General features: G+C 50.0%; 1 protein-coding gene across 1 annotated transcript; it reads left to right on the forward strand.

Moving 5' to 3' along the window:
* Window positions 1-1,860: 1,860 nt before the first annotated feature.
* On the forward strand, window positions 1,861-19,633 carry PHYH (phytanoyl-CoA 2-hydroxylase). The gene is made up of 9 exons (XM_074163491.1): window positions 1,861-2,085; window positions 10,677-10,735; window positions 11,509-11,619; window positions 11,739-11,904; window positions 12,599-12,680; window positions 14,809-14,990; window positions 15,752-15,901; window positions 17,326-17,457; window positions 18,633-19,633. Exons 1-9 carry the CDS (start codon window positions 1,993-1,995, stop codon window positions 18,684-18,686), a joined length of 1,029 nt encoding a protein of 342 aa, XP_074019592.1. The 5' UTR covers window positions 1,861-1,992; the 3' UTR covers window positions 18,687-19,633.
* Window positions 19,634-21,473: the final 1,840 nt, after the last annotated feature.

Consider the following 21,473-nt stretch of genomic DNA (forward strand, 5'->3'; position numbering starts at 1 on the left):
CCTATGTTTTGTTGTAGCCCCCAAAGGGAGTGACTAACTATACTGAGCATAACGTGGAGCCACTGACCACAGGAACAACAAACAGGAATGCGCTCCAGTCCAGCAGCTGCCACAAATGGAGTACGTAAACCTGCTCGGGTACATCTTTACTTAAATCATGGGGAGGTTTGCTACTGAGCTTTAAAAGGAATCAGATTTAGGACAGAGGTTAAGTTCAGAAGCACTTCCTATCCATGCCTTGCCTTCTGTTTATCTGTAGCACTAACACGAAGCTCAGTATATCGACAGCTCGGTTTTTGATCCATCCGCGTGTCACCTTGGATTCCAGCAAAACCTGCTGCAAAATGGAATTAAGCTTCCTAAAGCAGCCGTGATGCGGAGTTTTGGTGCACACCCTGTCATCAGGAGAGCGCCTGGAGTAACGTGGGACTTACTCTTGGTGGTGCATCTTTGGGAGCAAGGCCTGTCTGGATTGCTCATGAGCAATGCCCAAACTGGCAGATGTGAGGATCTATTTGCATATGTTGGGTTGGCCAAATAATGCAAATTCTTAGCATAATTTCCTTCCAGTCCTGATGCTGCTACCCAGTGTATTTGTTACTGGGTTGGCTGCCGTCAGTTTACCTCTCCTCTGCGCTCTTCTGTCTCTCTCATCCAGATCCCCAACTTCTCCATCTCCTGGGAGAGCAGCCTGCAAGGCTGGACCTGAAACAAGGCAGCACAATGCCTTCCTCCCACCTTCATCCTCCTCAGAGCTCTTCCTTCTGTCCCCACCTCCCTGCTCTGTCCTGGTCAGAGAGGAGTTCCCCCAGGCAAAGAGGATAGATGAAGGACAGCAAATTCCAGCAGGAGACACCCCACCTTCCAGCAGCATCTGCTTCCCAGCGTAGGGCTTGAAGGATGAGCTGACTGTCACACCAATGGCACGAGCCAGTCTGAACCGTGACACAGGGGGGGCCTGAGGTCCACTTTGCAGAAGTGATGAGGCTCCGTGGCGTGGTGGCAACAGGGACATGTGCAAAGATGATGAAAATCGTCTTCTGAACTGTGCTGCAGGTCTTAGCGATGGGGCTGTTTTCAGTCCCTTAAAATTCTTCTCCTCGAATGTGTCAGTTGATGCACTCACGGTGTTAATTAAGGCAGATGAGAGTGTACTAAGGACAGTGTATATTGAATACGCCACCCTTAAGCGTGTCCCAGCTTCAGAGGAATATCAAGCTTATTTTTTGCAACCTCTATTTGCAGCTGCCCGTTTTTTACCCTTCTTCCCCCACTCCCTACCCTAGGTTTCTCCTCCACACATTTTTTTTCCTCCCCTCTCACCTCCCCGGGGGCTGCACTGTGACTCCTTTTGCTCCTTCCCCTCTTTTCTTCACTCAAAAGCACCAGAGCTGTCCCAGAAGGCTGGGCAGAAAGGCCACCCAGGCGCGACACCCGGTCTCGGTATGGATTTCATGCAGGCTGCAGGCATCGCAGATCTCTGTCAGTTCAGACGAGGTACTTGGGAAACACCCTCCACCACCGTGCTGGGGTGGCAGCGGGGCCATAAAAATCTCTCCAGGCTGGGTCACAGAGGGATGAGGCAAGCTCTGACAGTCTCCTTAGAGGCAGGAGACAAAGAGAATATCTGGCTGCGGTCTGTGCCTGAGAGCGCCAGGCGTTTCTCCCCGCACAGGGCTGATGAAATCCCTGCGGCTCAGTGGCTGCTGGCAGAGAAGGGGGAAAAATACAGGAAGGGAGGGGGCGGAATGTGCAAAAGCACGCTCTGAGCTTTCTCCACCAACGTCCCAGCCGCCAGCAGGCCCTCCCATCTGCAAACCCTGCCAAGCCCTTGGCTGCCGGCAGCGTTTCCGAGGCCTTTCTGAGCATGCACGGCTGCTGGCGCATGTGCGGCCGAGGCCAAGGCTGTGGAGGCCGACGGGGCCCTGCTCCTCCCCGGCTGCCTTCGTAGGGTCAGGCTGGGGACCGAGCGCTCCGGCTTCCCCGGCCAGGATGGAGCAGCTCGGGAAGCAGTCGGGGCCGGCGGCTCGGCTGGATGTCATCCTCCGGCACCTCTCCCCGCGGCTGGGAGCAGCCCCTGCTCCTGTATCCTTTCTGATGTGGGGTGGGAAGAGGCGTGGGGGGAGCGTGGACGTTGGGCCCCCGTCGGGGTCAGGGCTCTGCTTCTCCCGCCCCAGCGAGCTTTGCCCGTGGCTCCCCGCACCCTGCCTGCTTTGTGCGTGGGCACCGAGGGGGGGTTCAGTGGTGGTTTGCCCTACAAGGACACCCTGCCCGGGAAGGACACATGGACGATGTCCCTGTGGCCTGTTTATGGGGTGGTGACGTGCAGGGGGGGCCGTGCCCCGTGCAGCCCCTTGGTGAGCTGGGATGTACTGGGGCAGCGCTTCCCCTGCCAGCCCCGATGGGTGTTTTGGGGTCAGCCCCCGTCCCACCCCAAAAGCCTCTTGCTGCCTGGTGCTTCCTCCCTGAGCTTTGGCCCTGTGACCTGGGATGTGCATCCGATGAGCCATTCACCTCTCGTGTCGTGTGCCCCCCCGCCATGGCACATAACCCCCACCACCACCCTTGCTCAGCGCTGGGGGAGACCTGTGGTGAATTTTCCTCCTACAGGTTCGTGGGTTTGGGAGAGAGAAACTCTGCAAGGCTGGAGGACTGCACAGGGAGTCTCAGGCTTTGTTGAGAGGCACAGGCTTGGCTGGTAAATCAGCAGCAGGAAAACCATCGTGGCTTGGTTTCTGGGTGGGAAATGAGGTGGAAATGTTGGAGACTGCCAGCTTTACAATAGATCAAGGAAAGGAAAGCAGGGCAGGAAGAAGTTTTCGCTTTGGTCTGTCCCGTGTTTCCAAAAGTTAAATGAAGACATACTGCTGGCTGATGGTGTTTTTAAAGCTGCTGCCATAAATCCTGCTTTAAAAAAAAAATAAAAAAATTAAATACTGCTGATTCTCAGTGAGAGCTGAATGCTGACAAGTTACCTCTAAATTACAATGAATTGGCGAAGAGGATGTGATCCAACAGCATGTAGGAGCCTTCAAATATATTAAAAATATGAAGATAGATGGATAGTAGTTGACTCAGACTGCCATAAGGCAAAGGCACAAGCAGGAACACGAAATTGGAAATAAATGCTAGGAAAAGCTCCCTGGTTGTCCGGAGGGAGCAAGTAAGTAAGGAGAGGAGCTGCACAAGCTGGTTTGTTTTTAAATCCAGCTACAGTGGTCCTGATGCAAAGAGCATTGGACAAAAATATAACTTAATTGGGCTGGAATAAGAAAGGTGTGTGGATAAAATAAATGATAGAATCTAGTAAGATTTATATGATGTATTTATCTCAGTGCAGTGGTTTTGTTGTAATCTCTGGTTTGATGAATTGGGTGGGACAGTCAATTTTCCTTCCCTCTCCTTTTACAAAGGGAGAAATGTCTTAACAGAAATGTCTTGATGGAGACCTAACCCGTGAAAACCCCCCAAAGTCCATGGGGTCTCTGCGCTGCCCTGTTGGGGTGCAGGTGTGTGCACCCCCCTCTCGCTGCTTCCTGAGACCTGCAGCGGGAATCAGCTTCCTTCTGCTGGCTCGTCCCAGCCTCCAACCTTCCTGGCCTGGAGGAGAAGGCATCCTGATCCTCCCTCTTTATTCAAAATTAAACCTGCATAATAGAGAGTTTAATACCGTGTTGTACATACCCAGTTTCCTCCCTGTAGTTGCTGTTAGGGATCGGTATGTTAGAGATTGGTGTGTGCTGGTTGTACCGGTTTGTTGGAAGATCAGTTATTTCTACACAGAGTGGAAAAACTCTGCCTTCCCAGAGTCCTCCCGTGTGGCCTCAGGAAGGAGAGGAAGCAGCAAGAGGTGAAATGCGGCAGGTTTTTCTTGGGAGCTTGGTGCAGTAGCCAGAGGGAAGTGCTGCATCGGTAACACCAGCACTTACCTCCTTATGGGAAGGCAACTGAGAAAAAGCCACGTTCACAAGAGCCTGTAGAAGACCTCCACTCTTACAGCTGTGAATTCACCTTGGGTGCTGCCTGGTTTGGGACGCAGTGGGAAAAAAAACCCAGCGGGCCAACTGTAGAGGTGAAGGTTTCCTCAAAATGCCGACAAAGAGGGGAGGTTCAGAAAGCAACCGCTCCACTGGAGCGATTTGGGTGTTTGGCTGCTGCTGGTCAAACCCTGATGGTGCTGGCAGAGCGGTGGCTGTCAGGCCAGGACCATCTCATCAGGTGTCTCTGAGATGGTTTCTGAGAGAATGACACAAGTTTATTGTGCTTGTCTTAGATACGCAGGCGTTTGCACCGTCCCTCGAGACTCTACAGGGAGATGCTTTGAAAAAGCTTCTGGGGATCTTGAACCTCTCTGTGCTTCAGTTTGTCCAAAAGTATTATATTGCCTTCTCGGTTGGTTAACATGTCTGTGAATACATTATTCCCAAAAGGGTGTGTGTGAGGGGAGGTTTAAATACTCCATGTCATCACCAAAATGAGCTGCCGGACGTGGCAGCTCTTTCTCAGCCCATGTGCCTCTTGTTTGCAGTTGTCCAAGCCACTCAAACTTGTCCTTTGAGCGTTGCAAGGTGACAATAGCAAAACCAGTGAGAGGAAGAGGTGCTGCAAAGCCTGGGAGGAAGGTATTCAAATGGAGTCCAGCCCTTGGTGGACTTGTCTGCTGTCCCCCACATCTGGGAGGTGAAGGTGTGCTGAGGAGGGTACCACCTGGGGTTCAACCAGGGCCCGTGTCCCCATCAGCTGTCTGTGGACATTTAGGAGCCTGAATGGCCAGGAGTCGTCTTCTCACTGAAACTGGACCTAAAATGTGGTGTGTGGAGCAGTAGTGCCCTCAGCTGGGGAATCCCTCGCTCTGGGACCTGCTGTGGTGGGTTCCACCTGGTCTCCCCATGTCCTGTTCCTTCCCTCTCTCTTCCCTCCAGTTCTCAACACCTTTTCCTCCCTCTGGCTCATCATTTTTGCTACAAACTTTTGCATGTGTCCTGTTTCTTCTCCCACTGTATGTGACTCTTGACCAGCTAATTTTTAGGCTTCCTGGAATAGGGGCCATAGACACACCTGTTGTGATGAAACCTATTTCTTATTCCAGAAGCGTGCACGCTTTTATGGCACATTTAAAAAGTAGTGGTGAGCAGCAGAGGAAAGTCTTTGGTTTATGTAAAATCCCGAAGCACAGTGGTCTCCAAACATGCATGTGCAGACCAAGAGATATGCAGGAAAATGTTCTTTTTTTTTGTCCTTGCCCCTGGGTGATGCTTCAGTTCCATGCACAGTTCTTGTGAGGCTTCATTAGCAAGTGAGGTTTAATTGCTCTGTGGATGAGAATGCCTGTCTCTGCACAGGAGAACACAGCTGTGTTTATTTAAACCTGTTGAAATGAGTTGAGGTGGAGGACAAGCCCATAGCTCTCCTCTCTTCGTACTCTCCCTGTCAGGTTTGGGAGGGACCTAATCTCTGCAGTAACTGGAGAGAAGGTGAGGGTTTACACCACCCCTGGGAATGTGAAGGCCCAGGTTCACCCAATATGACTTCTGGCTCCAAATTTGGCACACTTATGTTAGGAGGGGAGAGATGGAGAAGTACCTCCAGGAGACAATGCAGGTTTTTGGGTAGGTTTGGCTGCTCTCTGGAGCATGGGGAGGGAGATTGGGCAAGTAAACATCTCCACTGAGCATCTCATTGAGTGTCTTGATGTTCTGGGAGATGAATCATAGAATCATAGAATCATAGAATGGCTAGAGTTGGAAAGGACCTTAAAGATCATCTAGTTCCAACCCCCCTGCCATGGGCAGGGACACCTCTCACTAGAGCAGGTTGCTTAAAGCCCCATCCAGCCTGGCCTTGAACACTTCCAGGGATGGGGCATCCACAACTTCCCTGGGCAACCTGTTCCAGTGCCTCACCACCCTCACTGTAAAGAATTTCTTCCTTATATCTAATCTAAATCTCTTCTCTTCCAATTTAAAACCATTGCCCCTTGTCCTGTCACCACTCTTCATGACAAAGAGTCCCTCTTCAGCTCTTCTGTAGGCTCCCTTCAGGTATTGATAGGCTGTTATAAGGTCTCCCCGGAGCCTTCTCTTCTCCAGGCTGAACAACCCCAGCTCTCTCAGTCTGTCTTCATAGGAGAGGTGCTCCATCCCTCTGATCATCCTCGTGGCCCTCCGCTGGACCCGTTCCAACAGGTCCATGTCCTTTCTGTGTTGAGGACTCCAAAGCTGGACACAGTACTCCAGGAGGGGTCTCACGAGCGCAGAGTAGAGGGGCAGAATCACCTCGCGAGACCTGCTGGCCACACTTCTCCTGATGCAGCCCAGGACACGGTTGGCTCTCTGGGCTGCCAGTGCACACTGCCTGCTCATGTTGAGCTTCTCATCCATAAGCACTCCCAAGTCCTTCTCCTCGGGGCTGCTCTCCAGCCATTCTCCACCCAACTTGTATTTGTGCCTGGGGTTGCCACGTCCCAGGTGCAGGACCCTGCACTTGGCTTGGTTGAACTTCATGCAATTTGCACGAGCCCACCTCTCCAGCCTGTCTAGGTCCCTCTGGATGGCATCCCTTCCCTCCAGCGTGTCAACTGCGCCACCGAGCTTGGTGTCATCAGCAAACTTGCTGAGGGTGCACTCTATCCCACTGTCCATGTCACCGACAAAGATGTTAAACAGTACTGGTCCCAGTACCGACCCCTGCGGAACACCACTCGTTACTGGCCGCCACCTGGACATTGAGCCATTGATTGTAACCCTTTGGATGCGGCCATCCAGCCAGTTCCCTATCCACCGAGTGGTCCATCCATCGAATCCATGAGTTTCCAATTTTGAGACCAGGATGTCGTGCGGGACAGTGTCAAATGCTTTGCATAAGTCCAGGTAAATGACGTCAGTCGCTCTGCCCTTGTCTACCAAGTCTGTGGCAGTATTGTAAAAGGCCACCAAATTTGTCAGGCACGATTTGCCCTTGGTGAAGCCATGTTGGCTGTTTCCAATCACTTCTTTATTCTCCATGTGCCTTAGCAAGGATTTCAGGAGGATCTGCTCCATGATCTTGCCAGGCACAGAGGTGAGACTGACCGGCCTGTAGTTTCCCGGGTCTTCTTTGTTTCCTTTTTTGAATATTGGAGTTATGTTCCCTTTTTTCCAGTCAGTGGGAACTTCACCAGACTGCCACGATTTCTCAAATATGATGGAGAGGGGCTTAGCAACTTCGTCCGCCAGTTCTCTCAGGACCCGTGGATGGATTTCATCAGGTCCCATGGACTTATGCACCTTCAGGTTCTTTAAGAGGTCTCGAACCTCGTCTTCTTGTACTGTGGGTGCTTCTTCATTCCCAGAGCCCCTGTTCTTGCCCTCCGTGACTTGGGCAGTGTGGTTAGGGCCCTTGCCAGTGAAGACTGAGGCAAAGAAGTCATTCAGTAGCTCAGCCTTATCCACATCCTGGGTGACCAGGTCTCCCGTTTCCTTCCGGAGGGGACCCACAGCTTCCCTCGTCTTATTTTTATCCCTGATATATCTATAGAAGTTCTTCTTGTTATTTTTCACATCCCTGGCTAGATTTAGTTCTGCCTGGGCTTTCGCTTGCCTGATCAGGTTTCTGGTGACTCGGACAGCTTCTCTGTATTCTTCCCAGTCTACCTTTCCCTGCTTCCACCCTCTATAGGCCTCCTTTTTGGTCCTGAGTTTGTCCAGCAGTTCCTTGTTCATCCACGCCGGCCTACTGGCTATTTTGCCCGATTTCTTCTTTTTTGGGATGCACCTCTCCTGAGCTTGGAGGAGGCAATCCTTAAATACCACCCAGCTTTTTTGGGCCCCTCTCCCTTCCAGTTCTTTTTCCCACGCTACCTTACCAATCAGATCTCTCAGGAGATCAAAGTCTGCTCTTTTGAAGTCCAGGGTAGCCAGCTTGCTGCGCACCCTCCTTGCTGCCTTATGAATCTTGAATTCTATCATCTCATGGTCACTGCAGCCGAGGCTACCCTTGAACTTGACATTCCCGACCAGCCCCTCCTTGTTGGTGAGGACAAGGTCCAGCACTGCTCCTTTCCTCGTTGGTTCCTCTATTATTTGCAGAAGAAAGTTGTCGTCGACACATTCTAAGAACTTCCTGGATTTCCTGTGCTCTGCTGTGTTGTCCTTCCAACAGATGTCGGGGTGGTTGAAGTCCCCCATGAGGACCAGAGCGTGTGAGCGCGATGCTGCCCCTATCTGTTTGTAGAGGGCCACATCCTCGCTGTCACTTTGATCTGGTGGCCTGTAGCAGACTCCTACTGTAACATCACCTGCCCCCGTGCTCCCTTTAATCCTGACCCATAAGCTCTCTGTCTTGTCTTCACCCATCCCCAGGTGAAGCTCCATACATTCCAGCTGGTCCTTGACATAGAGGGCAACACCCCCTCCCCTTCTGCCCAGCCTGTCCTTCCTGAAGAGCTTGTAACGTTCCATTCGAACACTCCAGTCGTAAGAGCCATCCCACCACGTCTCGGTGATGCCAATAATGTCGTAGCCCTGGAGGCGTGCGCACATCTCTAACTCCTCTTGTTTGTTCCCCATGCTGCGTGCATTTGTGTAAAGGCACTTCAGCTGGGTGCCTAAAGGGGCCGACTTATTAGCTGAGATGGCAGGTTGAAGGCTCTCTTTGAGTTTTTTTCTGCTCAACCTACGCTTAACCCCCTCCCCCTTCGATCCTAGTTTAAAGCCCTTTCAACAAGCCCCGCCAACTCACTTGCCAGTATCTTTCTCCCCTTCTGAGACAGGTGTACTCCATCTGTTGCTATCCGACTTGGTGCCATATAAAATTCCCTGAGTTCAGAATACCCAAAATTTCGGTGATGGCACCAGTTTCTGAGCCACTTGTTTATCGCAGTTGCCTTTTTATTTCTTTCAGGATTTCCTCCTGCAACTAAGGGTATCGCTGAAAAAATTACCTGTGCCCCTGATCCCTCAACCAGTTTTCCCAGTGTCTTAAAGTCCTTTATGATTGTTTTTAATTTCCTGGATGTATTATATACATCATCACTGCCTACCTGAAAAACTACAAGGGGGTAATAGTCAGAAGGGTTGACTAGAGCAGGAACTTTGTCCAACACGTCCCTGACCCGTGCCCCAGGGAGGCAGCAGACTTCCCTGTGAAGCGGGTCAGGACGGCATATTGGTCCCTCTGCCCCCTTCAATAGAGAGTCACCCACAACGATGACCCTTCTGCTTTTCCTTCTTGAACTAGTTGTGATGCCAGGTTTGCGGCGACGTGGTCTTTCTGGCACATCCTGCCTAGTTGTACCATCCTCCTCTCCAACAGTCAATTCCTCCTGCAGGATTCCATACCGGTTCTGCAGGGGTAACTGGGGAGGTGGGAGAGGCAGGGAGGGGATTCGCCTGCTTCGCCGACTAGGGACCTGTTTCCATTCCCCCTCTTCTCTGAGATCCCCTTCTACTGTCGGGCGAGAGATGGGGAGAGGGTCCTCTGGCTTGTGTGGGGCCTCAACATGTTCTTTTATTTTCAGGGAGTGGGCCCACCAGTCAATCTCCCTCTCACATTCCCTGATACTCCTCAACCTTTCCACTTCCTCCTTCAGCTCAACCACCAGGCCGAGGAGGTCATTCACCTGTTCACATCTGACACAGGTGTCATCACCACTACCCTCCATGGCAAGGGCCAGGCCTCGGCACTCCCTGCAGCCCGAGGCCTGGACACCCACGTGTTTGCGTGGGGCCTCTGTCTGGGTGCCCACAGCTTTCTTGGCAATAGCCTTTGACCTAGTTCTAGCCATGGCTGGATGTGTGCAAGCAAGAGGCAGTGGAAAGGTCAGTTGGAGCGAGGAATTGAACTTACCTTGCACAACGGCAGAGGCTCAGGACCCAGCTGTACAAGTTGCAGCGGCGTTAGGCACCGACCAGGACACCCACCCAGCAACTGGTTGCTGCTCGGTGGGCAGAAGCTAGCTTCTGCCCTCCCCCGGGGCTTCTTATAGGATGGCGGTGTGATGGGCCGCGGGAGGCGCTGGCTCCGCCCAGGCTTAGTCAGCAGCCGGCCCACCAGCTGTCAGCCCCCACCACGTGGAGGCGGCTTTGCCCGGCGACAAAAAAGCCCCAAAAAGAGCTTTCCCTCGGCCTTTTCAGCTACAGATCGCTACTCCCAGCGCAGTCTTACCTGCCCTGGAGCTGGTCTCCGTCGCAATGACCGTTAGGTACGTTAATGGCTTGTTTAAATGTGCCGCGGGAGGCGCTGGCTCCGCCCAGGCTTAGTCAGCAGCCGGCCCACCAGCTGTCAGCCCCCACCACGTGGAGGCGGCTTTGCCCGGCGACAAAAAAGCCCCAAAAAGAGCTTTCCCTCGGCCTTTTCAGCTACAGATCGCTACTCCCAGCGCAGTCTTACCTGCCCTGGAGCTGGTCTCCGTCGCAATCGAGGCCCATGAACTGCTCCGGAGTCTCAGGCATTTTGTACTGATCTTTCTATAGGCATGGACAAGGCTGTACTATGCTGTTGTTTTATATTTCTCTGCCAGATGTGCTACTCCAAAGGTGGGAAAGAATTTTTTAGAAGCAAAATAAAGAAGAACATGAAGTCAGTGTCCAGCGTGGCACTTAGCTTCAAGATGAACCGCATTCTAGAATTCGGGACATGTGTGTAGATGTTCTGCTCTATTGTGCTTGAGTGTGTGTATTCCTTAATTTCCATCCCAGACAAGCGTTCCTACTTCAGCCCAAGTTAGTGCTGTTCCTCAGCAATCGGGGAGGTTTCGGTAAGCTCTATCTTCCTCTGTAGAGACAAAAAAAAAAATAACCTGCAGAACTTAATTCTTTTTTCTACCCTAGCACATGTTGATCACCAGACATTGTGCAGCCTTTCATTTTACAAGGGTATATTACAGAATCACAGAATCGCAGAATGATATGGGGTTGGAAGGGACCTCTGGAAATCATCTAGTCCAACCCCCCTGCCAAAGCAGGTCCATCCAGAGCAGGTTGCACAGGAACGTGTCCAGGCGGGTTTTGAATGGCTCTGGAGACGGAGACTCCACCACCTCTCTGGGCAGCCTGTTCCAGGGCTCTACCAGCCTCACAGGAAAGAAGTTCCTCCTCATGTTTAGATGGAACTTCTTACGTACAAGTTTGTGTCCAGTTCCTCTTGTCCTGTCACTGGGCACCACTGAAAAAAGACTGGCCCCATCCTCTTGACGCCCACCCTTTTAAGTATTTATAGGCGTTGATCAGATCCCCCCTCAGTCTTCTCTTCTCCAGACTAAAAAGACCCAAGTCCCTCAGCCTTTCATATTCTCCTTTGTTTCACTGTGGTTTAATAAAAAAGCTTCACCGTGCATCTTGAAAATGTCCGAGTGGATAATCTGACTGCAGAGACTGTGCTTCAGTGTCTCTGTTGAGAGTAAAGCTGCTGAGGACCCATCCCAGCTTTTCTGCTCACCAATTCTCCCCACCAGCCGCTGATCCCCCACGTGTCACCATCTTCCTGCTGTTCTGCCCAGCCCTACTAACGTGTTTCTCCTCTGTGTCTCAGCTACACCGTGGACAACAATGTCCTCACCACCGAGCAAAGGCAGTTCTATGAAGATAATGGGTATCTGCTCATTAAGAAGCTCGTTTCTGACGAAGACATTGAGCGCTTCAGGTACGGGGCACTTGTCTGAGGTGCTGGGAGGTCCTGTGCGCAGCAGCATCCCGAGAGAGCTCTGGGAAGCCGGGTGAAGCTGAGCTCTCCCAACATGGACATTCCCTCTGCTTTTGCAGGAAGGAGTTTGTGAGGATCTGTAAAAGAGAGGTGAATCCACCGGGAGCTATGATTATGAAAGACGAGTCCCTGAAATCCCAGTATGGTCAGTCTGAAAAAGTAGTTAATAAAGTGCAGGACTTCCAGGAAGACAAAGAGTTGTTCCGATACTGTACTCTGCCAGAGGTAAAATAAATAAATAATAATAAAAAACCACCAGCAAAAAGTGGGGGGGGGGGGGGGGGGGGTGGAAGAGCCTATATGGATGGACCTATGTTTTAATGCCTGTGCGAAGAAGCTTTTTGGTTCCGCTAAAGCTATATCCTTTATACCTTAGAGCCCCTGTACGTCACTCTCAAAAGTAAATATGTGAGGAAAGGAATATCAAGGCATCTTTTAAGAGTGTTCTGCTTGAACACAGGATGGATGGTGGTCAGGGCAGAAGAATTAAAGCAGTTGTCCTCTGTTCCTGTGGTGCGGACGCAGTCAGGAATGCGACTAACCCAAACTCTATGTCGGGCCAGTAAGACAGATCAGTAACATTTTCTGAATGTCTTTTTTCCAGGCAAAGCATCCGCTCTCTGGGCAGGTCCAGCTTTGTGGCCAGTATTCATGTTGTGGTGGAAAGCCATAGCTTTGTGGAAGTTGGACCCTCCCCATCTTTTCAACTCCACCCAGCTGCACCGTCTTCTGCCTTGGCCTCCTACCACCATGCCTGTTTGTGTGCCATGCCACATCCTGCATCCCTCCATTCCCCCCATCCCGACCTCCTCCTCCTTAGTCCTCAGTCAAACGTCCAGATCCCAGAGCTTCCTCAGAAAATTTTTCCTCTTATCTTGGATGTCTCGAATATTTTTTTCTAATGCTTTCTTCCCTGTAGGTCCTCAGATACGTTGAGTGCTTCACAGGGCCAAACATCATGGCCATGCACACCATGCTGATAAATAAACTTCCAGATTCTGGTAAGGAAAACTGGGATAAGAGAAAAATAGAGAAATTGTTGTGTGTATGCTCTCTATCTGGCCAAAATTGAATGTAGTGTTTTAGAAAAAGCTGTTTGAATGAAGTGAGACAAATTTAAACCAAATCATTTTGAAAATTTACGAGGCCACTTTGGTAATAGTTTGGGGGTTTTTTTTAACTTTGGCTTACTAAGATAACATTTCTTGTCTTTCAATGTTCAGTGGGTGTGTGTTTGCTAAAGATGGTGATTGCCTTGGCTGCACCACTGGGGCGCGTTCAAAGCGGGCCAGCGAGCTCCCTGCTCAGCCAGCAGCACTTGCATAAAGGCCCGGGGTTTAAACCATGACACGCTTTTTGAGCTCGACTTTCCAAATGTGTCGAAAACAAGTGCTTCTGTGGACCTCGGCAGAAGGCAATAAATACAGAGATCATCCTTCGCCCGGAGTTTATGTGCTCCTGACCTCAGTGACAGTTGTTGCACGCTCAGCGCTTTGATGTGAAGATACTTGAATAGGTGCCAAAAGAGGGGTTTTGAGGCTGGCTTTGGCTCCTGCTGCTGGAAATTGGGATCGTAATTTACAGGAGGGTGACGGGCAGGGAGAGAGGAAGAGAACGGAACTAACCATATTACAGTTTTTCAAAGCAGCTTTGACTCTGCATCAGCTGTTTCAGTTTCAGCGAGGTTGAGACCTGAGCTACGTTTGTTACTCTCAGGTGTGCAGCGTCTGAGCAGATACGTAGTACATCGAGTTATTAAAATACTGAGTTTGTTCAAGTCCTCTCCACTTGTCGTCTTAAATGCTCCACAGAAAGTTGGTATTTATTTGGTTTGGAAGTTCAACAGGTGGCTATGTATTTTTAAAGTAAAAACAAAACAATAACAGACGAGAAATGGGAAGCTGCTCCGTATTTGCAAGATTCAATATCTTTGAGGATTGCTAAAGGTGCAGATCTCAGGAGAGGTTTTGAAGATGCCCAAAGTCTAAATAACATGGCAAGTGACACAAGTGGAGACATCCTAACTTCATCTATTTGAGGAGCAAACTCAATGGCAAAGTAAATATATAAATAATATATTAAAGGCTGTTTTGGGGTGGATGATATGCTTCCATCAGCCTATCAATACCTGAAGGGAGCCTACAGAAGAGCTGAAGAGGGACTCTTTGTCAGGAAGAGTGGTGACAGGACAAGGGGCAATGGTTTTAAATTGGAAGAGAAGAGATTTAGATTAGATATAAGGAAGAAATTCTTTACAGTGAGGGTGGTGAGGCACTGGAACAGGTTGCCCAGGGAAGTTGTGGATGCCTCATCCCTGGAAGTGTTGAAGGCCAGGCTGGATGGGGCTTTGAGCAACCTGCTCTAGTGAGAGGTGTCCCTGCCCATGGCAGGGGGTTGGAACTAGATGATCTTTAAGGTCCTTTCCAACTCTAACCATTCTATGATTCTATGATTTCCATAGTGGGAAAAGAAGTAACAAACAAAACTTCAGAAATATTTTTTTGTTGTTGTTTAGACTTCATGGAAAAAAGCCTCTAGGGCGAAGGCTAATAGAATGCTGGGTAGACTGTCTGGGGAGGCTGCAGTCCATAAATTGAGATTTTTAAAATTTTTTTTCTTTAAAAGAAGGCTAAATAAACATGTGTTGGGTGCAGCACAGAGAGGGTCGATTCTGCTTGCAACACAGCGATGGATCAAGTGACTGCAGAGAGCACGGCTGTTTGAAAGGAAAGGTTTGTGCAACACCGTGCTGGTCAAAGTTCATGAAACTGAAGAGCAGCCCAAGTGAATGGTGAAAACTTGGCAGGGGGTTGTTGGTGGTGAAAGCCAGCAGAAGGAGCCTTCTCAGGGATTGCACAGCCAGGCAGCCTCCTGGCATTCCCTGTGTCCCCGTGCCACTCCTGACCCAAGAGCCGTCACTGTGCTCTTGGTCCATCTTGGAACGGGGTTTAAGGAACCCATTTGGCCTCCAAGGCAGCATTGGGCAGGAGCGGACACTGAGTCCGCAGAGTCTCCCCGGTGACAAGCAGCAGCTTCTCAGGACACGTTACAGCAAGTGCAATGGTTTAATGGGAAGGAAAAGGCTGTGTCACGTTTGATGAGGTTGAAGGTTTTGAACCTGTGTTGCAGATCAACAGACTTTTCTCCACCCCATGCATCAGGACTTGCACTATTTCCCCTTCCGGCCTGCGGCCCGCATCGTCTGCTCCTGGACCGCCATGGAGAGGGCCGACCAGGACAACGGCTGCCTGATCGTGCAGCCAGGGACACACAAGCAGCACCTGAAGCCTCACGGCTATCCACAGTGGGAGGTAAAGTGTCACGGGTGGGTTGGGGAGGGCATGCACGAGGGGACCACATTTTGGCTGGGGAGAGCTCACCGTGGAAGGATGGATGCGCAAGGTCAAAGCTGAGATTTTCAGTGATGGTTTTTCTGCTTGTGCAAACACTGGCTTGTTGCTTGGTTGGCCTCACTCCGTGTAACCAGGGTAGATCTGCCTCTCTTCCCACCTTTACCTAGAAATTGTCCAGCACGTCGTGGCACAGCGGCGTAAACATGCAACTCTTTTGTGCTGCCCTTGCCAAGTCTGGGGACTTTTTCTCCTCCCATGAATTTGTTCCTGCCTGGTGACCATGTGTACTGTCCCAAAGAGGAGAAATGGGATAGTAAACAACTAGATGCAATTAAATATCAAGCGATATTTTCCTCTTAAGAACGGGTATTTCCTGACCTGGCCCGGCGTTGGTGATGGTTATACTGGGAGCAGGACGCTGACCCCAACAGTGTCATCAGGCCACACTTGTGGGATTCCCTGGTGCTATTCTCTGTTCTCTCCATCTGAGAAACGTTCTTAATTGTCTGAATGCAGCTTCAGAAAATAGAAAAAATAGTATTTTGCTGTACCTTGGGCTTGAAGTAGGAAGACTTGTAGGCAAGTGGGCAGGCTCTTAGTTGGGCATACACTGGCCAGAGGACAGCAGATCGGTAACTGCCCCTGCTGTCCCTCGCACTGAGAATCAGCAATTGCTCTAATTTTAAACGAGTTATTTCAACTCAGCCCTTTTTTTCTAGGGTAAAACCAACAAACTTTTCCATGGGCTGCTTGATGAGGATGAGAAGACTCCCAAGGTTCACCTTGTCATGGAGAAGGGAGACACGGTGTTTTTCCATCCCCTGCTCATTCATGGCTCTGGGATAAACAAGACATCAGGTTTCCGAAAGGTAGGAAACCATCTCTTGATATAGCTTTTGATATTTTTGATTTTTTTTTAAGCTGATCAAACTGTCCCCTCCCCTTTCCAAGCTGGTGAATATGTGGATGAACTTTTTAATGAGTTTTTAACTTCTTAATATACTGTTACACTCTTTTTTTTTTACTTTTTATTTTTAAACATCTCTGTCTTTTGGGAGAAGGGCATGCTGTGGGGCTGCTTGAGATAAAAAAGAGCAGGAGTAGAAATTAGATGCTGAATCCATGTTTGAAGGCTGCCTGGAAGTACTTGCTTTTCCAGTAGTTCCCTTTCAGCTGTCTCAAATATCAGGAGCTCCTCTTTCTTACCGCTGCCTTGTTGGTGTCTCATCTCTGGATAGCAGGAGCCTCCATCATCCAATAGATAGTATTTATTTAAATGATAACACGACCCATTTTTCTATTAAAGCTTTGATTATGTATCGTCTATTCATTTTGCATGATTATCCAGCTGAAACAGGCAAAAGTGCCCTCCTTTGGAGGCCTGATCCTTTCTCAGAAGTGGATTCATCCAGGCACGTAAGGGGACTGTAGCCTCTAGCGTAGTCACTAGTAGCAATGCAGATATTTCCCCTCAGGCACTGCAACACAGGCTGCTCTATTTTTATTTTGTTTTGCCTCCATCAACTACTATACGGCCCGTCCTTTCAGCCCCTGTAGCAGTTTACTGGTGTGGAATTCCTTTCTCCCGCAATCCTGAAAGCAGAGAGGACATTTGAGTACTGAGAGTCTCATCTGCTGGCTCTTTCCTGGCTGGTGGAGCAATAGTCCGGTTTACTATCCCGCAGAAACACAAGGGCTTCCTCATACTGTGCCAAATCCCAACATTTTGGGGTAAATCAGTGAGTATCCCGGAGCTCTCTGAGCCAGGTTATGGTCCAGCACCCTTTGAGACCTGGCACGATCTCGCCGGCAGCTGGCACAACTCGTGTCATGAGAGAGCAGCTCTTTCCAGTGGGGCATTTCTATTTATTTCCTCTAGACTCTGCTTAAGCAAGAACTAATTACAAAACAAGAGGGCTGATGCAACTGTCTGGGTGCAGAAAGAACCCTTACTGAACACCCAGGTCCGCTCCAGCCCCGACTTTCCCTTGTCCCACTCTGGTTGCTGATATTCTGAGATCAAGTAGCACAGTTCATGCTGGGGGAGTCTTTGGGAGAGGAGGGAAGGAAGAAGGGCACGTCAGCGAGCAAGAATATTTCTCCAGCAAGGGTAGTTCTCCAAGGGGACACTCAGGAGAGCAGGAGTGCTAGGAAGGGAGGAAGGAATTCGTTGACGTGGTCTGTAAGGAAGGGGTGGGGTGTCCACGATCCGGGATGCACAAGATTTTTTTTCCACCATTGATTTCTATTCTAACTGATGTGGTAGTGAGCGATGCCCCGTTTCCTCACGCAGAGCATAAGCTGTCACTTCGCCAGCTCAGAGTGCTACTACATTGACGTCAAGAACACGAGCCAAGAGCACCTGGAGAAGGAACTGGTAGAAATGGTTCGCAAGAAATACAACGCGACTTCTGTGGAACTCAGGGTAAGACTTGGCTCTAAGCCTTTTGCTACAATCCAGCTCAGGTCCCTTTCCTAAGTCTCTCTCGTGTGACAGATTCGTGCTTTTTGCTATGCCCAGTTTGGCAGATCAAGCTGTGCCAAGCAGAGATGCTTGGCAGAATAAAAGACCTGATGTTCAGAGGACAACCGGCAGGCTTTTTTTGGGCCATTTTGCTCATAAGGCTGCTCCTTGCTGTGCTGGAGACGTGACCTTGCTCTCTGGGCAGCCCCGTCACATCCCTGGAGTTCTAGAAGTTCCTCCTCCAGCTCTGCTTGTCAAAATGGGTTTGTGAGCACGCCTTGATGCCTCCCAGTGCCGGCTGAGCTGGTGCAGATTGGATCAGCCCTTCGTTACGTGACTGATGTTGTAGCATAGGTGAGGAGGAGCTGGGGACTCTGCTGCCGTGATGGCTCGGCTCTGAGGCTGCTCAAGTGCGCTTCTTTCATCATTTGAGGGGGTCTAGGCTTCACCCCTCTGGGTGGCAGTGGGGAGGGCTAACATGGCTAGGAAAAATTTTCACACTGAAAGGGTTATTAAGCGTTGGAACAGGCTGCCCAGGGCAGTGGTTGAGTCACCATCCCTGGAGGTATTTAAAAGACGGGTAGACATAGAGCTTAGAGATACAAAAGCCATCCCTAAATCGTCAGTGTTGGGTTGATGGTTAGACTAGATGATCTGAAAGATCCCTTCCAACCTAGACAATTCTATGATTCTAAGATGTGGTCATCTCTTGCCCGGAATTCACAAGTGTAAGAAGGTACAATAAGTTCAGTCGGTTGCTGAGCTTTTTTCATCACCCAAAGGTGTACAAGGGAGGCGTTATGTGCACGAGCCGGCGAGGAGGGTGTCTTCTGCAAGGGTGATGTTCTCTGTGCTGCTCGTTTCCTCTTCTGTCGCCTTCCAGAATTGAACGATGGGCATCTTGGCATTCGTGTAACAACCTGCAGCCGGCCTGTCTCCGGGGGGCAGAGGTCTCACCTCTTCTTTAGTTTGGGCTGTATTTTTGTTCTTGATGTTTAGGATTTGAAACAATATTCAGTTAAGTGTTTTGGTATGGTTTTATGGGTAGGTAGCTGAGCTGAGAACACCGTACCTATTTCCATCCCTGTTTTTGCTGGCTCTTAAGGCTTTTCCTCTGTCTCATTTTCGTTTTGAAGGATATTTGGAACTTCCGAGCACGCCTTGTGCAAGGGGAAAGAATTAACCTGTAGAACAACCTCTGAAGAGCGGGATGGAAAACATGTACCTGAGAATGTGCTTCTCTGATCGGAGAGTGGCGACCCTGCCTCAGCAGGCAGAATTACGTGTGCTTTGTTGACCTCTGTATCGGTGGCTTAGCCAAATGCTGCATCTCAAAATCATTTTATGCTAATACAAAGTAATTGCACTGAGGGTGAACAGCTGATGCGCATCAAAGAAAACCTAGCCTAGGAAACCAGAGATTTGCTGTGGTTATCTTAAACAACCGAAGAATTAAGGTCTTGAAAGAACACCTTGATTTTCTTGATGTTTTCATTCTTGTTTTTTAAAAGTTTCTGACACGACGTCCCTTTGGAATGATGCTGTACTAACATAACATTTTATGCAAGGGTATGTTTTTTAGTATTTCCCACTTCCTTTTCTACACAAAAGAAAGAAAATGTAGCAGAGTTTCACGCAAGCCCTCAGTATGAGCTCACAGGGGAAGTTATTAGTAGAGCTGGTGAAGATGAGGATATTGGTACCAGCAGAATCAATGGTGTAAAGAACTGGATAAAGGGGAAGCAGCAACTGCTCGCATAGGAAAATGGAACTGATGGGCTGGAATATCAGAGTTCCGCAGACGTGACCTGCTGTGGCATCATATCTTACGAGCAGCACTGGCACAAGTGAAATATGTGGCTGACAGGGTTGGGAGCCACTGGGCCAGCAAACCAGCCTCCCTTGCAGAACCAACCCGAGGCTGTGTGAAGTCCTCCTTTGAGTCTGGTGGGTCTGGGAAAAGGTGCCAGGTGAGGGAGGCGGTTGGATGCTCCCTGGGATGCACTGGTGGCAGGGTGGAGCGACGTGCACTGAAATGATCCTCTCACTTTTCACAATGTCTTTCCTTGCTTTCAGAAAGATTCTTTGGCTTTCAGAATCTATTTTTTGAAATACAGATTTAATCAGAGCAAAACTGCGTTCGAGGGCTGTGTTGTATTATTTCTGCCGCTCGGAAATTCTGGTGGTGGGTGCGTCATCGAATATCCCAGCGTAAAATGTCAGTCCTCAGCTCTGTTCCACTCCTTCCTTCCACCTGAAGAAGGTGCCAAAACAGGACCAAAGGCTGCACTGATGGGCTCTGATGGCTCCTTCTACTCTGTTATCCTGCAGCTCAGGAGGTCACAGGAGGTCAGGTGCGCTCCTGTCCTCCACCCACAAGGCTCAAAATCTTCTCCCCGGGGGCTGCCGAGGCAAGTGGCTGCAAGTCAAAGCTGTTGCAGTCATTTCACGCGTGACAACAGAACGCAGAGGAGGGTTTTCCATATCTTCCTGCAGCATCCATAGGTTTTCTTGTTTGTTTGTATGCTTTTTAAACAAGGTGAGGTTTGAGCACAGTTATTGCGTTGGTCCTAAACCCTTGGTGGTGGGGTGAGGTATCTGGGCTGTGATGCCCATCCAGAGAGAGACGTATCCTCTCGGTAGCCTCTGGTTTGACCACAACACCAAGAAATCTGTCGAGAGAGACACTTTAGGACAGACCTGCAGCCTTGCTCAGTGGGCGATTTTGAGTATCCTTGTTCCTGCGTCTCTTCCCATGCCCTCTGTATAACCCTGGCACTGATCCTGCTGTTAGAGAGACGTGTCATGATCCCTCTCCAGACTTGGACTTTCTCAGCCTGGCCTTTGCTTGCTGCATGGGCCCAAGTGAATGACTTCCAGTGAGTTGGGGGCTCCTCTGTTGACTTTGCTGAGCTCACAGCCTAGCTGGTGCTCTCCTTCGGATCTTTGTGAGGACTGAAAGTATCCCATCTGGTTCACAATACAGGATCCATGGAGAGACTTCCCTGTCTGATGTTATTGATGTAGCTGAGTTGACTGCAGAGGGAGCTGTGACCACAGAGAAGAGCTACAGGTGTCCATCAGATTCCCAGAATTTCCAGGCTCTGAATTTCTCTTACTGTGGCTGGGAGAGAGAAGGGAAGGAAGAACTTCAGCACTTTCAGCAGCGTCTGTTTCACAGTGTAGAGGTTGAGGGAAAAGGGAGGATGAACCATCACACCAATAACCACACACACAGTGGGGCTGAAGTCCACTTTGCAGGGGCTCTGTGGTGTGGTGGCAACAGGGGACATGGGCAAAGATGTCACAAATCATCTTCTGGACTGCGCTGCAAGTCTGTTATGGATCCATATTCAATCTCAATGTTTATCCCCTCTCAAGTATCGCTTACAGAGTTAACGCAGGAGAGAGCACCCAGTGCACTGCTAAGGACAGCGTACATTGAATATATACATTTTAAGCATGTCCCAGCTTGAGGGGAATACAAGGCCTTTGCAACCTCTGTTTTAAAAAAAAACATTTTTAAAGTAGCTTTGTTTTCCCATCTCTCCCTGGAGAGATTTCCCCTCCAGGCTTTTCCTTTCCCACCGGGGTGGGTGGATTGTGACTGAGCGTGCCAGGTTCTGCACGCTTGTTGGCTGTGTCCTCGCAGCCGTCACGGCAGCTGGTGGCAGCTGCGAATGAGCCCAGTACAGGAAAAAGGGAGCACGTAGAAGCATGTTTGAACGTTCCCCACCTACCTCCCAGCCTCTAGCAACGAGCCCTCCTGTTCCCAAACCTTCCTCTTCCTTCACTCCTGCCCCTCGCCCAGCCAGGGTGGTGAGACTCACAGCTTCTTGAGAGGTTCCTGGGCATGCACAGGCACCAGCACACCAGGGACTGTCATCTTGATGCTGCCTATGCTGCGGTTGAGCTCCACCCCAAGCTCTCACCGTGCCGGCTGAAGGCTGATACCGATGTGGAGTTTCACGCTGGTT

Source organism: Numenius arquata, chromosome 2, assembly GCF_964106895.1.
Source record: "Numenius arquata chromosome 2, bNumArq3.hap1.1, whole genome shotgun sequence".
NCBI lineage: Eukaryota > Metazoa > Chordata > Aves > Charadriiformes > Scolopacidae > Numenius > Numenius arquata.